At 36.4% G+C, this 19,406-nt stretch overlaps 1 protein-coding gene across 36 annotated transcripts in view; it reads right to left on the reverse strand.

The window, feature by feature from the left end:
- SLMAP (sarcolemma associated protein) overlaps positions 1-19,406 on the reverse strand; it is a 148,472-nt gene that overhangs the window by 38,758 nt on the left and 90,308 nt on the right. For 13 of the 36 annotated variants that reach the window (XM_060203057.1, XM_016187300.2, XM_060203040.1 and 10 more), the window contains exons 8-14: positions 19,091-19,162; positions 17,807-17,947; positions 16,126-16,263; positions 13,601-13,769; positions 13,462-13,512; positions 12,922-12,972; positions 6,009-6,071 (exon numbers count right to left, since the gene is read on the reverse strand). In XM_060203057.1, coding sequence (XP_060059040.1) covers positions 6,009-6,071; positions 12,922-12,972; positions 13,462-13,512; positions 13,601-13,769; positions 16,126-16,263; positions 17,807-17,947; positions 19,091-19,162 — 685 coding nt within the window. The remainder of the gene's footprint in view (positions 1-6,008; positions 6,072-12,921; positions 12,973-13,461; positions 13,513-13,600; positions 13,770-16,125; positions 16,264-17,806; positions 17,948-19,090; positions 19,163-19,406) is intronic. The other 23 variants (XM_060203062.1, XM_060203053.1, XM_060203055.1 and 20 more) reach the window with 5 other exon arrangements.

Here is a 19,406-nt window from a genome sequence, read left to right on the forward strand (position 1 = left end):
GTTTTATATTCTTGTCATAAATAAATCCAAGAAGTAAGGGATTTTTAAAATTAAATTTAAAAATCTGTTCCAAGCAGAATAAATAATGAGAATAACCCTGGGGCTGTTTAAGAGGCTGATTTCACAGAATGATGAAAAGCAAACAGTCACACTAGTAACACTGACTCAATGCATTGTTCCAAGTATGGCAATTTTGATGTGAGAGCAAATCCTAAGAGAAAGGAGGAGGGAATGAGAAAAACAGATAATGACATGAGTATAAATTCAAAATGGGGGAGAGAAATCTTTTAATGGGGAAAAGATAATAGTACAAGAAATATTATAATATTACAACACAACAGTAAAAGAAATATGGTGGTGCACCTGGTTGAACGCACATATTACAGTAGGGGCCAGGGGCTTGTACCCAAGTCCTTGTGAAACTTAACTTATGCACTCTACTGGACGTACCATGGCCCAGCCACTTAAAAATATTTCATGGTAATATATATATATATATATATATATATATATATATATATATATATATATATATATATATATTCACAGTTCTGGAGTTACACCAAAGGTTTTATTTTTAAAAATCTGTTCAAAACAACGCAACGATGGCCACCTCAACATGCTTCACTTCAGACTGTGTCCAGAGACTTCACGTGTGGAATGACAACCCTTCAGCTTCATTACTCGGGTGAGACCTTTCCTTTCATAGTATACTCTAATTTCATCTCAGGTGGCTCACTTTCTAACAAAGTCCCAAAACCTAGATATACACCAGTTTCTGTGAGAGAGCATATGGTTCACACGTATCCATAAACTACTGCAAAATATATACCTGAAAGCAGAAGTACACTAGAGTTTGCAGTGAGTACCCCCCTAACACTTCCTCTCCACTATTCCAACCTTTGGGTCCATGATTGCTCAACAATTGGTTTGGTTTTGTATGTTAACTCTCTTTTCAGTCACCAGGTTCCAGATGTCATCAGGATGCCGGCCAGGCTTCCCTGGACTGACGACCCCACCAATGTGTCCTGGAGCTCCGCTTCCCCAGAGACACACCCTAATATAGAAAGAGAGAGGGAGTATGGACCTACCAGTCAACGCCCATGTTCAGCGGGGAAGCAATTACAGAAGCCAGATCTTCCACCTTCTACAACCCACAATGACCCTGGGTCCATGCTCCCAGAGGGATAGAGAGTGGGAAAGCTATCAGGGGAGGGGGTGGGATATGGAGACTGGGTGGCGGGAATTGTGTGGAGTTGTACCCCTCCTACCCTATGGTTTTGTTAATTTATCCTTTCTTAAAAAAAAAAAAATCTGTTCAAAAATCCAATCAATGTAAGTTTTTTTTTTCCTCCTAGCCTTTTGTATAAAACCAAAACCATCATCCTTTCAAAATCCTAGTTCTGTCTACTTTACCTTAGAATGCCAACAATGATCTCCTATTACACTTCCCATTCCTTACTTATGCATTTGTGTATCTACATCATCATTCATGAGGTAAGTAGTGAAGGAATGAACATTCCCCATTAACAGATGGAAAAACTGAGACTTAAAAAAAAAAAAAGAAAGAAACCATTTGAAGTGAACCCCAGATTCTTGCCATCTAGCTAGGCTCTTTTTTTCTCAATCAGTCATCCCACCAGGCACTTTAGAGGCTTTTCATGGTAGCTTATCCGGGAATACCTCTCCTTACTGCTTTGGCCTGAGGTAGAAAAGTGGCCTTCCAGTTCCCTCCCAATTCATCTGAGAGTTTCAGCTACTTGCTTCAATTCAACAAATGATCACTGGTCCATCTCTGACAAGCACTAGAATAGATTATGGGGTCTGGGATATAGCACTCTAGGGTTCTCTATGCTACCTTGAATATAATTAAATACAGCAGCTTGGTAGAATAATAGACGCAGAATTGGACTCTCAAGCATGGGGTGCCCTATTTGATCCCTGTCCTCATATATGTCAGAGTGATGCTTTGTTCTCTCCTACCCCCACGCCCATCTCTTTCCTATTTCTCAAAGTCTCACTAAGGGTAGACTTTGGCAACCAGATTAGATTGCTTTTACTAATTGTCTTCCACAATTAGGAGAACTAGTACAAAGCTTACTTATATAAGACAGAGGCTGAAGTAGCAGTACAGAGAAAAATCATGGCATCTTTTAAAAGTAACTTTTACATTTAAGAAGAAATTGGGGATTTGGGGATGAATGCTGTTATACACTTGAGGGGAAAATAACCAGAAAAAATAAAGGTCACATTTTTGATGGGGAGAAAAAAAAAAGTTTTACCATAAAAGGAAAATAAATTGAAATGTGTTCCAACTCACTGAAACCCATCAAAATCACTTTGTAAATAGAACAGCCATATCATTCTTTTATTGTTCCTAACACATATGCAAAAAATGTAAATATAAAAAAGCTAGACACGAAGAATCTTATGAGTTAAATTGCTTTCTTTCTAATGTTTAAAGTACAATGTAAAGTTATACTATGCAAGCACAGTAAATAATAAAAGTTAAACATAACAACGCTACTTAAAAGACCCAACAAAGAGCTGGGGAGATAGTATAATGGCTATGCAAAAAGCCTTTCTTGGTAGGGCCAGGTGGTGGTGCACTTGGTTACATGCATACACTGCTAGGTTCAAGCCCCTGGTCCTCACCTACAGGGGGAAGTTTCACAAGTGGTGAAACAGAGCTGCAGGTGTCTCTCTGTCTCTCTCCTTTTCTCTCTCCCCCTGTCCTCTCAATTTCTCTATCTCTATCCAATAATAATAGTAAAAATTTTTTAAAAATTAAAAAAAACAAAGGCCTTTCTTGGTTGAGGTTCTAGGTTCAATCCTCAGCACTAATATAAGCCAGAGCTGAACAGTGGTCTATTAAAATAAATAAATACATAAATAAATGGCCAAAACATGACAATGAATCACTGCTCCTAGTATATACATGTCATGTTCAAGATCATATATCAGTTAAGATGGCTATAAATGAAAATAACTGTAAAAGTATTTATTTATGGTTGTCAAAAAACAATACAAAACTGTGTCAAAAGTTCACTAAAGGGGCTCGGTGGTGGCACATCCACATCCAAGTACCCTGTGCAAGGAACTGGACTCAAGCCCTTAGTACCCTATGTGCAAGGCAGGGGGAAGATCCACAAGCCGTGAAGCAGTGCTATATGTGTCTCTCTCCCTATCTCCCGTTTCCCCCTATGTCTTAATCATAAATAAATTTTTTTTTTAAAAGATTTTATTTATTTATTGATGAGAAAGAACCAGACATCACTCTGGTACATGTGCTGCCAGGGCTTGAACTCAGGACTTCACGCTTGAGAGACCAGTACTTTATCCACTGCACCACCTCCCGGACCACCATAAATAAATATTTTTAAAATAAATATTTTTAAAAAGAGTCCACTAGGGAGTCGGGCGGTGGTGCAGTGGGTTAAGCAAACGTGGCACAAAGCTCAAGGACCAGCAGAAGGATCCTGGTTCAAGCCCCTGGCTCCCCACCTGTAGGGAAATCGCTTCACAAGCGGTGAAGCAGGTCTGCAGGTGTCTCTCTTTCTCTCCCCCTCTTTGTCTTCCCCTGCTCTCTCCCTTTCTCTCTGTCCTATCCAACAACGACATCAATAACAACAATAAGAACTACAACAATAAAACAAGGGCAACAAAAGAGAATAAATATTAAAAAAAGAAAAAAAGAGTCCACTAAAGTAAGATTTTGCTGGCTTTGCCTTACCACAAGATATATTAAACACAATTTTTAATATAATGGAAACTTGTCATAAGATAATTAACTGTTCCTTTGACAAGAAATCAAGCAGAGGTAACCTGAATTCCTGTGCCAACTTCCTAAAAGCATGAGCTTTAATAATCAGAAAATAGCAAAACACATGGATGCTAACTAAGATTAGCTTTTTTCTTTTGAGGGGGAGGTTAATGTACAATACAGCTGTTGGCACATGGGTACGATTTGTTACTTCATCAAGACAGGTGTCTGCTAAACACTCCCAAGTTAGGTCATTGTGTACCAGGACCTGAGATATATATTTTTTTAATGTATTTATTAATGGGGTGTGTGTGTGATATCAGGAATTAAACAGGAGAATTCATGTTTGACAGTTCAATGCTTTTTTAAAAATTTAATTTATTTAGTTTATTTCTCTAGACAATTTCCTTTTTTAAAATATTTATTTATTCCCTTTTATTGCCCTTGTTTTGTTGTTGTAGTTATTGTTGTTATTGATGTCATTGTTGTTGGATAGGGCAGAGAGAAATGGAGAGAGGAGGGGAAGACAGAGAGGGGGAGAGAAAGATAAGACACCTACAGACCTGCTTCACCGCCTGCAGGTGGGGAGCAGGGGACTCGAACCTGGATCCTTATGCCGGTCCTTGCGCTTTGCGCCACGTGCGCTTAACCCGCTGTGTTACCGCCCAACTCCCTATTTAGTTTATTTTTGAGAAGGATGCAGAGAAAGAAAGACACAGAGAGAAATACCAGAGCACTGCTCAGCTCTGGCTTACGGTGGTGCGGGAGATTGAACCTGAGGCATGACAGTGTGTTTGCATAACCATTATGCTATCTATCTACCCCCGCCCCCCCCCAACAGTTCAATGCTTTATCCATTCCATCATCTCCTAGGCTGAAGCATTTTAAAGTTTCTAATTTTCCTTAAAACAAAAAATCTCCTAAAATTGTTGAATAAAATTTCAGTTTTTCTTAAGATATCTCCAGAGAGTACATTTGATCAAAAAATTAATTTATGAGCATAAACCATTTCTTACAAAAATAGAACAGGAAAAGAAAAACAACAGCAAAATGTCTGATAGGAAATAGTTATAGTACAGATATATATATATACACACATATATATATGGCTTTAACTGTCACTAATAAGATCGAGATTTACAACCTTTCAAAGTAAGTCAGTAACTACATGATTTTCAAGAGGTAATTCTAAATGTTTTTGTTTAGAATTCAAGCCAACCTACCTATTGCTTTTTAACTAATGTTAAAGATAGCCTGGATGGTGGTATACCTGGATGAATGCAAGGATCCAGGTTTGAGCTCCTGCTCCAGCTTCGATTTTCCCCTTTCCCTCCTCCTCTCTCAATTTCTCTCTGTTATCAAACAAAATAGAGGGGGGTGGGGGGGGTAAGAAATGGCCTCACTGGAAGCAGTGGGTTTATAGTGTTGGCACAGGGCCCAAGTTATAATCCTGGTGGTGGCAATTAAAAATAAATAAGTAAATAAAGCCTTATAAAATATATTAAGAGTAGGTGAAAAGTCTTCCCTCTCAAGTCTATCAAATAAAATAAAGTTAAAAAGCTTAAAAAAAAAACCTTAAAAATGAATCAAAACACTGCTTTTGTGACTTCACATAATAATTTAAGAAATTTTCAAGAAAACAAACAAAAAATAAAACCCTTAAAGTCCCTAACTGTGGGGGCCAGGTGGTGGCGCACCTGGTTGAATGTACATGATACTATGTGCTAGGACCTGGGTTCAAGCCCTTGGTCCCCCTTGAAAACTTTCCAAGTGGTTAAGTAGTGCTGCAGGTGTGTCTCTTTCTCTCTCCCTCTCTAAATCCCCCTTTCCTCTCAATGCCTGCCTGTTTCTAGCCAATAAATAAATAAAAATAATTTTAAAAATTAGAAAAAAAAAAAACCCTACCTGTGATAAGAGTTTAAATAAAATAGCTTATGCATTCTTTTTTCCCTGCTCAACAATGATATTTAATTAACAAGCTTGCAACTTCCTTTTTTTCCTTTGCACTTTATAGTCAATATAAATTTTCACCTCTGCCTGTGAAAGCAAGTAGAACAGAAATGCCACTTTTCTGAAGAGAGAAAAAACAAGCAGCATGGAAAGGATCGCTGCTATCTGAAGATGGCCCTTAGTGCACTTCTACTAGAACAAACACATTGAGATCCTCATTATTTTTTTCTCAATTATTTTTCAATTTTAGCCCCTGACTTCATTAAAATCAGTGTGAAAAATACTATGTACTCACTCTGGCATTCTTTGAATTGATGAATAAAAGTGCAGTTCCCAACACTCTTTGAAAGCAAGTGTTCTAATAAAGAAAGAAACACCTTTAAAGATAGAGTTAGTTGCTGTTTTGGAAAACTAACAGCAAAGAAAGGAAATAAGAAATATATCAATGAGGTAATTCTGAGTCAGATTAATAAAAGTTTAGTATATTCTAGTACTAATAGGCATATTTTATAGTTAAATAAAATTATATGACTAGATACTGCATTTACATGATCATTAGTTTGTAGCCTTAGTTAGCTTTTAAAGGGACAGTTTTTACCCAAATAGTCAAAAACAAAAACCATAGATAATGCTTTAAAAAACATTTCCATTTTGAAAAGAAACTTTTCTCCACAATAGCTTAAGACATGTCTATAATAATTCAATATTTTATATTTGCCCTTACTGAGTTAAATTCCAAATGGCTGTCCACTAATAATCTATAAAATAGTCCCTTCTCAAAATTACTCACCTTAGTTAATGGGCAAAATATATAAAACCATACTTTTGTAACACCATAACATAATGTCTTATATTCTTTAAAGAAACCAATAATATTAAAAATGTTTGTATTTTCACTTCATAAATAGTCTTCTCTTTGAAGTCACTAAGTCTATAAATAATAGGTTATACCACTGATTATCTTTGCCAAGCTGATTAAAAACAATGACACTTAATTTTATTTTGCTAATTTTTTTTTTTGTTGGTCTCCAGGGTTATTGCTGGGGCTTGGTGCCTGCACTACAAATCCACTATTCTCAGAGGCTATTTTTTCCCTTTTGTAGCCCTTGTTTATTGTTGTTGTTATTGCTATCATTGGAAAGGACAGAGAGAAATGGAGTGAGGAGGGGAAGACAGAGACACCTGCAAACCTGCTTCACGACTTGTGAAGTGATCCCCTTGAAGGTGGGGAGCCAGGGACCGGAACCAAGATCCTTAGGCTGAATCCTTGTGTTTTACGCCATGTGCACTTAACCCACTGCGCTACCGCCTGGCCCTGCTATTTTTTTTTTTTTAATGAGTGATTTAATACTGGCTTATAAGACTGTAAGATTACAGGGGAACAGTTCCAATTTGCACTCAATGACTACAAATTTTTTAAAGAAGAACTTGGTGAATGATACTACTCAAGTCAAACAGAATTTGGTGGTTGTTGCTTTGGTGAAAAAGATAAAAATCAAACAACAGTGGTTTAAAAGCTTTGCCTCTTAGAACAATCTTCATTGGGAGTCAGGCAGTGGCACACCTGGTAGAGAGCACAAAGTACAATGTGGAAGGACCCAGATTCAATGCCCTAGTCCCAACTTGCAGGGGATGGAAGCTTCATAAGTGATGAAGCACTGCTATAGGTATCTCTCTCTATCTCTCTCCCCCCTTCTCTCAATTTCTCTGTCCTATCAAACAAACAAGTAAATAAAAATGAAAAAATATGACTATTAAAAATTATCTTTATTTACACTGATTCAGAGAGTTAAACGCTGAACATCTACCAAACATAGAGTTGTTCAAAACTACCAAATATGGTTAGAGATTTTTCACTTGGGGATGGGGGATGGTGGCGCCCCTGATTAAGCATCCATGTTATAGTGCACAAGGACATGGGTTCAAGCCCCCAGTTATAACCTGCAGGGGTAAAGCCTTTCAAGTGGCATAGCAGTGTTGCAGGTGTCTATCACCCCCTTCACTTTCAATTTCTAACAATCTCTATCAAATAAATAAAAACTAAATAAAATAAATTTAATAAAAAGAGAGAGGACCATAGAAAAATGGAATGTATATGGAGAGAGAGAGATCGAGATTGTTCAATGACTAGAGTGCATACCTTGCCATGTGTGTAGGCCAAGTTTGAGCCCTAGCACCACATAGGAAATGCTAGAGTGCCTCCCTTTTTCTCCCCCTCCCCCCACAATGAAAAAGTGGCCAGGGAGCGGTGAAGTCACACATGTGTGAAGCCCTGGCTCAGAAGAGGAGGGAAAAAACCCTACCAAAGAGATTTTGTAAATTTAAGCGTTAGAAATATATGTATTTCAGCTGCGTGGGGTGTGCTGACACCTATTCTGGGGAAATGTGAAATGGGAATCTTGTGACAATAAGTGTCTTTTAAGCAACATTTCCTCAATGGTGGTTTGGTTGGGGATGGGGGGGGGGTGACAACCCTGTATTCTAGAGCTGAAGATAAGGTGTGTGCGTCACCACCCATAAGGTCCTAGTTCAAGCCCTAGTACCACATGGGTAGTTCTTTGGCACCAACAGAAACTCTAGTGCTGTAGTATCCCTCTCTTTTTCTGTCTATCTGAATAAAAACAGTGGCCCAGAGTAGTGAAATTGCACATGTAGGAGGTTTTGACTCAAAAAAATACATATATGTGTAAAGTACATAATAACTATCTGAAAGGTATGATAATACACATACAAAAAAAATATTAAAGAGGATATGAGTCAGTATCTCTGTAAAAGATCCCTTTCTCTTCTCCATCTCATTCACTTCTTTTGACAGCCTTATTGATAGACTTCATTTCATGCTCCAACCTATAGTTATACTTTCATTTCTTAAGATATATTTAAATTATACTTATTGGAAAGACAAAAAAATGGTTCAAGGGAGATAACACAATGGTTATACCAAGAGACTTTCCTGCCTGAGGCTCCAAAATCCCAGTTCAATTTCTTCAGCACTCCCCTCTTCCCAACCCCAAGCAATGCTCTGGAAAATATAAGTAAATAAACAAACAAATAAAAATAAAATATGAAGTCTGTACTTATAGTACCAACATTAGATATAAGTAATTTCAAGATGGGATTTATAGGAAATTTTTAGGGATTTATGCCCAATGTGGTCTATCTTTACACAATTTTACTTATACTCTAAAAATTCCTTCTAGGCCTAAACAACACTTTTGAAAACATAGTCTTCTTGCTTTACATGACTATCTTAATGAGAAAACTGCCAATATAAACATCAAAGGAAAGTCATTTTCCTGTCTTCCATTCTCTTCCCCATACTGTCTCTATCTATACATAAATTAAATATATTAGCCTGCCTTATTTCAGACTGTAACTCTGTCTAAACTATAACATTCAGAAATGAATGCACAAGGCAGATTGGACTCCTGCAGGCTTTTATTGTCAACAACTTCACTTCCAAGCAAATGTTTCGGTATTACTGCCTTCTACTAGAAATAAGAAAGAAAAAAACAAAATGGGGGTCGGGCGGTAAGCGCAGTAGGTTAAGTGCACGTGGCGCAAAGCGCAAGGACCGTCCCCTGTCAAAGCCCCAGGCTCCCCACCTACAGGGGAGTCGCTTCACAGATGGTGAAGCAGGCCTACAGGTGTCTATCTTTCTCTACTCCTCTCTGTCTTCCCCTCCTCTCTTCATTTTTCTCTGTCCTATCCAACAATGAACTACATCAACAACAATAATAACCACAGCAAGCCTACAACAAGGGCAGCAAAAGGGGTAAAAAAAATATATGGGTAGGGAGTCGGGTGGTAGCGCAGCGGGTTAAGTGCAGGTGGCGCAAAGCCCAAGGACCGGCATAAGGATCCCGGTTCGAGCCCCCGGCTCCCCACCTGCAGGGGAGTCGCTTCACAGGCGGTGAAGCAGGTCTGCAGGTGTCTGTCTTTCTCTCCCCCTCTCTGTCTTCCCCTCCTCTCTCCATTTCTCTCTGTCCTATCCAACAATGAACAACATCAACAACAACAACAATAATAACTACATCAATAAAAAAAAAGCAACATGGGCAACAAAAAGGGAATAAATAAATAAATAAATATTTTTAAAAATATATATATGGGTAATTCATTGCCCATTTCACAAGTTAAATCACATATTTTGGTGGAATTGTTACTTTTAATATTAAATGGATGGCTGCTTCGTCCATTTTTGTCTTCTCTCTCTCTCTCTCTCTCTTTACTGGTGAGATAACAGTACAGTGAATGTTTTGCAGGCACAAAGTACTGTGTTCAGTCTCCGGTACCACATTAAAAAACTATCTGAGCAAAGTCAAATGAAGATAAATCTTTGGATTAGGACTACAGAACTGAGGTTATCAAAGGGGGTTGATTTCCCAAGATGTGTATGTTGGTGGAGTGATATTAGTACCTTTGTGGTGAGTGTGAAGAGGTGTGTAATTGTACTTCTAAAATATTTATAGTCTTAGAAGCCAAAGTTACCTCAAAAACAAATTAAAACAAGTAAATCTTATCTAATGGTACTTTATGGCTATGGACTTTGGTAATAATGAAATCTATATTTGTTACTGTACCATACATAGTTCAAAATACACTCATCTTAGTCCCAAATACACTTTAACAATATCTTGATGTAATGAAGCTTTTGTACTATTCAATTCCTTTAATGATAGTCACCCTCAAAATACTCAATTTATCGCCATTAAAAGCCAAAATACATCAGCAAATAAAAAAGGTAATTATAGTACAGAATACCTGAAAGTATCTAAAATATCTTAGTTTTTTTTAAGTACTTTATTTTCCTTTTTTATTGTCCTTGTTTTTATTGTTGTAGTTATTGTTGTTGTTATTGATGTTGTTGTTGCCAGGTAGGACAGAGAGAAATGGAGAGAGGAGGGGAAGACAGAGAGGGGGAGAGAAAGATACGACACCTGCAGACCTGCTTCACCACCTATAAAGTGATCCCCCTGCAGGTGAGGAGCTGGGTTTACGCCAGTACTTGCACTTCATGCCATGTGTGCTTAACCCACTGAGCTACAGCCTGACCCCCCAATACCTTAGTTTTATATCAAGGAGTTTTCCCTTTTTTAATTTTAATTTTTAATTTTATTTATTATTGGATAGGGAAAGAGACAGATACCTACAGCCCTACTTTACCACTCATGAAGTTTTCCCCCAGCAGGTGGGGACCAGGGGCTTAAAACTGGGTCCCTGCATACTGTAGTGTATTCACTTAACCAGGTGTAGCACCACCTGGCCCCTTCAAGGAGTTTTTTATATAATTATTCTTATCTAATTCAACTGAAATTGGCAAAACAAACAAACGAAAATCAACTAAACAGTAACTGGACAAATCTAAATAGTATATAACTGATTCAGTATTTATAAGTTCACTATCAATCAAAGAAGTAGAAATGTTCCCAGTCTGAGTTAACACTAACATTATAAATGTAGTCTCAAATCATATGGGTGATCAATAAGAATAAATACAAGGCTGGAAAGATAGCATAATAGACTTTCATGTCTTGGGTTTGTAGGTGCCAGGTTTAGTCTCAGGAGCCATCATGGGCCAGAGCTGAACAATGCTCTTTAAAAAAGAAAAAAGAAAAAATAGATAGATAGATAGATAGATAGATAGATAGATAGATAGATAGATAGATATTAAAATATAGGTGCTGCAGTATGGAAGGTGATAGAGCATCAGACTAGTAAGTCTGAGGTCCAGGGCAACACATATGCCAGTTATGCTCCTTTGACTCTCCTCCCCTCTTCCTGTTTCTAATATATATATATATATATTCCAGCAGGGGAAGATAGCATAATGGTTATGCAAAGAGACACTCATGCCTGAGGCTTCAAAGTCTCAGATTCAATTCTAAGCTAGAATTGAGCAGTACTCTGGAAAAAAGTAATAATCATTTAAAAAAATTTTTCCCAGAAAAAGGGGCAAAAAAGCAAAACAATGCAAGAGAAAATATAACTGAATTTAAGAATAAGGGTTTAGAAGATGAGGATCCACCATTATAATGTTTGCTAAATATATTTAATAAATGTAAGTTAGTAATTTTGGGTCAATGAATATAAACTACACCTTTAAAAATTCTCAAATTAAAATCAATCCAACTAGAATATTTAAATGTCAATGTATCTTATTAAACAGGATAGTCAAATTAACAACTGCTAATTAAACTTTTTATTAATTTAGAATATTAAGAAATTAGCTCTTGGCCCTGTATCTCACATAACATTTATCTGAGTCTATTTCATCAGTTACTGACTATAAAACAAAAAAAAATAACCAAGATAAAATTAAAAGCACCTCCTGACTTCATCAGAGTTTGATTGCTGCCGAAGCACTATAAAGATATCCCCTGATACATGGAAAAAATAGTAAGTTCTGGTTATCAATCTTAACATCTTGCTATAAAAACTAACTTCTATATAAAACTTCTCTACAGAAACAAAGGTGAGAAGCACAAAGATTTATAAACATAGAAAATAGCTTTATTTACTCTGTTCTCCATGTAATCAGGCATGTAGCTGGTACTCAGTGTTATATGGACAGGAAAGGGAGAGACTGAAGGAATATAGGTCACTGGAGAAAAAGTACTCCACATAGTATTAGGAAAACCAAAATTAAACATACATCATATGGCAAGAAATGACTCAAGCTATACAAAAACAAGGGTCATTATAACAATAACAAATGATTTTCCAAATGACAAAATTAAAGAATCCTATTTTCTATTGGGTGAAACAGACCAGAGAATGCAGTTTTTATATCTACAAGCTCAGTGAGTTGTTAATCTCCCGGCCCCTCTATGTGAGGAATCAGGGTACAAATGTTTAAAATAAGGATCACTTGTGCCCAGAAAGTAATGCATGATAGAAGAAAATAGTACTGTGGTTCCTTGAAAAATACTGTGGTGAAATAAAAAGCTAATGCTGAAGATGAGATTTATCATTTGCTTATTATTTTGGATAACTGAATTTTATATATTACAAGGGATATCTGACATAGATTACAGAACTAATAACAACAAAATAAAAAGTGGCTTTAAAAAATAAAGTTAAAAAAAAGAAAGAAAATTCAATTGTCTCTGAACAGCATGCTTTTTATTACCAATATGTAAAACTGACCTATCTTGTTTAAATAGCAAAAAGATATCATGAAAAATATTTTAAATTTTTTACACTACCTTTTTCTGTGCTCCCATTTATTTTAGGTAAGAAGTCATCAACTTGTATCCCTAGGATTAAGACAGTGTATCATTGTCTGATCAAAGAAAGTATTACTTTAAAACTGGTCTTACCTGTAACAAGGATATTTCGCCTTCTTACTAATATTAAGACATATTGACCACTTTAAATTTACTTTTACAGGAAGGGTTCAATCTATCATATGTCTATCAACTCTGTTAAAATATGATTAGGCAGTTGTTCAATAAGTGTCTAAAGTGTTCTTGTATTTTATTTTTTTATTATTATTTTTTTACGTAAATATCTCCAATTATAATGTTTTAGATGCAGACATTTCATTCAGTGCAAAGACTAAACAATGGTGCCCACTGGTGGCAATCAGGTGTATTTTTAAAGAAAGATATTTGGCCAAGTACAGATCATACCTAGTAGTAATAAGTAAAATATCCCTGTTAAAAAAATAAGTAGCCAATTTAAGAGAGTGAACATCAGGTTTGTGATAAAGTTCTGCTTTAAGTAAGAAATTTGGTGACACCTACCTAAGCTGCTGCAATCTTTAAGAGTTTTCTCCTGAAGATGTTCTAACCGTACTGTAAATAAAAGTCCAAGAAAAAGATATTTCACAGATAAAAATGAAAAATAATGAAATCAAATCAATCTCTGGGTTAGTTAACTCACCTTGTAAAGCAGTTAGCCTTTCATTGGTGAAGTCATTATCAGCTTGCAAAGCTTCAATTTTTGCTTGGAGTTCCTGTTCTTTTTCTTCCATTTCATCTATTTTATGTTGTAATTCCTTTTTTTCAGCCTGTCCCTTCTGTTGTATTTCTTCTTGTTTTCCTTCTGCTACCTGTTGGGAAAGGAAAAGGAAAGTTTGGGTATTTCAGAAAACCTAACTAATCCACTAATACATTTATTTGCCCAAACCCCCAAGGAGAAAATTCACTAAAGAACATCTTTGTGAAAGTCAAAATGATGCAAAAAGTAATCTGTACTGAGGTTGTGTACACAAATATCTAGGAATTGCTATGCACCTCAATATACATCAATATAAAGGGGTCAAAATTTAAACTTTCAATCACTAAGGAAGAAAAGGTTTTCCACTAAAATTACTGTTGTTTCAGTTAGTCTGCAATTTCTAAAACATAGTTTATTCTAAAATTTTTTTTAAATTATATTAAATGATGGCTAGAAGAACTTTTCAGAACAATTTTTCTTTTTTCCTTTTTTTTTTTTGTCTCCAGGGTTATCGCTGGGGCTAGGTGTCCGCACTACAAATGCACTGCTCCTGGAGGCCATTTTTCCCCTTTTGTTGCCCTTCTTGTTGTCATTATTATTACTGTCGTTGCTATTGTTGTTGTTGGATAGGACAGAGAGAAATGGAGAGAGGAGGGGAAGACAGACAGAGGGACAGACATCTGCAGACCTGCTTTACCACTTGTGAAGTGACCTCCCTGCAGGTGGGGAGCCAGGGGCTCGAACTGAGATCCTTACACTGGTCCTTGCACTTCGCGCCATGTGCACCTAACTCACTGAGCTACTGCCTGGCCCCAATAATTTTTTCTTTTTAAAAATATAATCGTTTTAAAAGAATTTTTATACGTATTTATTTATTTTCCCTTTTGTTGTCCTTGTTGCTGTTTTTATATTGTTGTTGTAGTTATTGATGTCTTCGCTGTTAAATAGTACAGAGAGAAATGGAGAGAGAAGAGAAAGAAAGACACCTGCAGACCTGCTTAACCACCTGTGAAGCAACTCCCCTGCAGGTGGGGAGTTGGGGGTTCGAACTGGGATCCTTATGCCAGTCCTTGGACTTGGTGCCACGTGCGCTTAACCCACTGTGCTACTGCCGGACTCCCTAAAAATATAATCTTTATTAATGATTTATTAATGGGCTATACAACTGTAGGAGTGCCTTCGGGGTTCTGTGACCCCTCCAAAACAAATTTTCTTTAAAAGACCCTCAAAGTAATTTTTAAGTTGTTTATATAGAGGTCAAATTATTTTTTATGTTTCTCCAGTGTCTGGAAGATGTGTAATACTAAAGCTCCTAGATCAATTTTTTTTCAATCTTTTAAAATTCTAAATAGAGAAAGACAAAAATAGAGAAACAGAAAGACAGTGAATAAGATGAGACATCAAATAATTATTCCATGATTCATGGAATTCTATTTGCTGCTCACAAAGATGCTGGGAATTGAAACTAGGACCTCACACATGTAGGCAGCCACTCTACCACTAAGCCACTTGCTGGGCTTTTTTTTTTTTTTCTTTTGCACCATGCTTATTTTTGGGGCTTGGTGCTTGCAACACTTCACTGTTCTCAGGTGCTTTTTTTTTTTTTCTTCTTCCCCTTTCCTCCTTTTTAAGACTTTTCTTTCCTTTTCTCTTCTTTCTGATAGAAGGCAAAAAAAAAATCTCTTGAGAGACAGAGGAGAAACAGAGAGGTAGGGGAGACAGAAAAAGAGAGACAGAAGAGAGAAAACTGCAGCACTGTTCCACCCCTCATGAAGCTTCCCTCCTGCAGGTCTTTGCATGTGGTAATCTATGAACTCTACAAGAGCAGACAGCCACCACCTGGCCCCCCACAACAACCTTCTAATCATGACCAGTCATTCATTGAGTGGAGGTGTGCTGTGTTCTGGGCTCTATCCAAAAACAAGCAAACAAACATACAAAGCAAATTCAAACAACAACAAATCTCTACTCACTCCAGTCATGATCTGAACTACATAAAGATAGCTCTTTTCAAGCTCATTTATAGCATTGCAAATGAGCAACTTAACAAATATCCTAAATGTCCTATATCTATAGGAAGCTGCAAAAGCAGCAGCTAATAGCATTGACAGAAACTACAAGTGTTCATACAGATCAAGGTTCTCTTCAGATTTGTTCCAGCACTAATATGGCCACATCCTGCCTGAAGAAAAGTAGATTTAAGTGTTTTTTGTTTTTGTTAATTTTGTTGCTTCTCATCATCTTCTTAAACATTAAATATCTACTTGCATCCAGGGAAAATATGTCAGGTTGTACAGACTTTTAATATTTATGACAATGGAGTTTAAGCTAAATAGAATACATGACTTGTTTTTATAATTTCAATTATTACTGAATTTTACATTAACAATTACTCAGCAATCCCTAAATTGCTGAGTGATGCAGTGTGCTATAATAACTGACATAATTTCAATTTGCTAAATACATACCTTTAATTTATCAGATAAATCTTTAATCTCATTAACTGCTCCATTATATTTGTTGGCTAATTCCCTTAATTCTTCCTGAGTCCGTTCATTCATTTCTCTCAGGTGGGTACATTCATCTTCAGTATTACTCAGACTTCGCTGCAATGTAAGTTTACACATAATTAGTTTAGAATAAATTCACATTCCAAATTCAATTTATAAAGAAGTCTAATGCTTTGCGTCATATTAAATCAACATTTATCCTAGACTTTAGAAAACTGAGTTAAACAATAAAGCTTTCAAGTTCTTTTATATACCTAAAAAACAAAGTACAGCCAAGAACTTGTAATTTTTAAAAGAGGCAGTTGGGGTAAAGACTATATACTGGGTTATCAGAAAAGTAATGACTTTTTTTTGCCTCTAGGGTTATTGCTGGGGCACAGTGCCAGCACTACAAATCCACTGCTCCTATAGGCTATTTTTTTCCCATTTTGTTGCCCTTGTAGTTGTTATAGCTGTTGTTGTTGGATAGGACAGAGAGAAATCGAGAGAGGAGGGGAAGACAGAGAGGAGGAGAGAAAGACAGACACCTGCAGACCTGCTTCACCACTTGCAAAGTGACCCCTCTGCAGGTGGGGAGCTGGGTGCTCAAACTGGGATCCTTACATTGGTCCTTGCACTTTGCACCATGTGTGTTAACCAGCTGCGCTACTGTCCAGCCCCAACATATTTTTCTATGTTTGCCCATTCAAAAAAAAAAAAAGTGTCATAATTATGCTTTCAAAAGACCACTGAGTATGAAGTTTAGCCTTGAAGAATTTTTTTCCCTTTTCTTTTTTTTTTTTTTTTTGCCTCCAGATTTACTGCTGGGGCACTGTGCTTGCATTGTGAATCCACTGCTCCTGGAGGCAATTTTTCCCCTTTTGTTGTGCTTGTTGTTCGTTGTTGTTGTTGTTACTGGATAGGATAGAAAGAAATGGAGAGAGATGGGGAAGACAGAGATGGGGAGAGAAAGATAGACACCTGCAGAATTGCTTCAGGGCTCATGAAGTGACTCTCTGCAGGTGGGGAGCCGGGGACTCGAACCAGGATCCTTATGCTGGTCCTTGAGCTTCGTGCCAATTATTCCTAGCTAAACAGCAACAGCCAAGTTTATTTTTTTATTCAAACTCAAATATCACTTTATTGTAGAAATACGGGTTCACAAGATTTTTGTTGTCATAAGGGTACACTTCCACATTTCTCTAACACAGGTGACAACACATTTTATCCTCAAACCCAAACCAACATCTTATTCCACTATAGGGACTTAAGTCCCCAAACTCCCCTTAGTGCTCCTCCCTCCCCAAATTTGCTGTGACTACAGTCTACTATAGTCTAATGAGGATTCACCCTGAACTGTCCTTTGTTTTGCTTCATAGATTCCATCTGTAAGTGAGATGATCAGAATGCCCAAGTTTAAAATGTCTTGGAATGCTAGAAGTTTTAGATTGGAACTCTGAAATCGTACTATTAGAATTCTTCAGTGGTCCAGAAGATGGTGCAATGGATAAAGCATTGGACTCTCAAGCTTAAGGTCTGAAGTTTGATCCCTGGCAGCACACATACCAGAGTGATGTCTGGTTTTTCCTTCTCTCTCCTATCTTTCTCATAAATAAATAAAATCTTTACAAAAAAAAAAAAATTCCTTAAACTGGAATACCTCAACTTCGGAAAGTTTTCTAACCACTTCAATTTTCTCCTGAAGAACCCGTCTCAGAGACTCTTTGGCTGTTGTCTCATAGTTGTGTTTATCCTCCTGTAATGCTATCAGTTCCTTCCGTAAACTATCTTCTGTTTGGTTCTAGGAGTAAAAGATATTTATAATTATATACAAGTTATATTTTTTAAAGTATTTATCACCAAGGGTACATTATGATACTCTTTAAAGTCCATATAAAAGTGTCCACAAACACAAAGTATCCTGGTCCTATTTACTAAGGGTCTACTTAAAATCTGCCACTAGCAAATCATGCCTTCACAAATATATTAATTCACACTTCTAAAATAAGAGTCATAGGAGATTGATCTCTTCTTAGAAATACACAAAATAAATTACCCTTCTATTTGTCATCTCTGCAAATCACAGAATTAACCTTTGTGAGCAAATATTTTATTATGTCAAAGGGGCCAAGCCTTTTAACATAACTTTTAAACCAAAAGAAATTAGAGAACCATAGAGAAAAATCTGGTTCCAGATTTAAGACAGAAAATGTACAAGATGAGCCTGGAGCATCTTGCCTGACATGACAAAAAGCTATAAAAGTCTGTTCAGTTTCTATTAAAAGTATTCAGTCTCTAATCTGACCATAGATGAAATAATTTATGGATCATTAAGAAAGAAAAATAGAGTAGGTCACCTACTCTTATAACTATATTTAGGAAAAAATATTTCATGCTCATTCCTCTGTGCATGATAAGCAATTTGTAAAAAAAAAAGGCGGGGGGGAACAACTTAGCCTGGTTTTCCTAAGTAAATTTTTTTCAGGCATATTCAAATAGTTCATGAACTGTTTCTCTTTACAGTAACAGATCAGCTGGCAAGTGAAGCAATGTGAAGCCAGTGAAGTAATTTATAAGCAACTATAAAATCATCATTTTTACAACCACTAATAATCAAAAGCAAAGACAATTGAAAACTATGGTGCCTCTGAAAGAAAATAATATAATCCATAAGTATTGCTCTGGGGGAAAAAACGTTGAACCTAAATTTGATCAATTCTGCATATCAATCTAATATGTGATATAGAAGGGAAGAATATCTAAAAATAATAATCCAAATTGAAGAAAATTGGAGGCTAAATGATGGCTCAGTTTCTCCAATAAATGTTAGCTGAAAAAAAGAGACCTATACATGCTTTAGCACATATACAAAATGACAAATAAATAAAAATATTTTTTCAAAAATCTATGCATTGTTCTTTACATACTTGAGGTTAATACCTACTTTGGAACATGCTTGCAATTGGTTTCCCATAACTTCTAACCGTGATAAGAGTCTATCTTCATCTATTAAAGCCTATAAAAGAAAAGATAATGTAAGAAATGTTGCTACAACCACAAATAGATGTAAAATTAATAAAGCTGACCAATATTTACTATAAAATACTAAATGTTCAGTATTTGTTCTTGGGGAAATAATTTTGCATTTACTTGCTAAAAAATTTTAGTCTGGGTTTACTCGGTATCTGAGGTAGTTTAAGTTATGCTTTGATGTTTCTTGCATTAAAGTAGCTGGAGTGACTCAAGAGGTGGAACTGTGG

This window comes from Erinaceus europaeus, chromosome 12 (assembly GCF_950295315.1).
Source record: "Erinaceus europaeus chromosome 12, mEriEur2.1, whole genome shotgun sequence".
Classification (NCBI taxonomy): Eukaryota; Metazoa; Chordata; class Mammalia; order Eulipotyphla; family Erinaceidae; genus Erinaceus; species Erinaceus europaeus.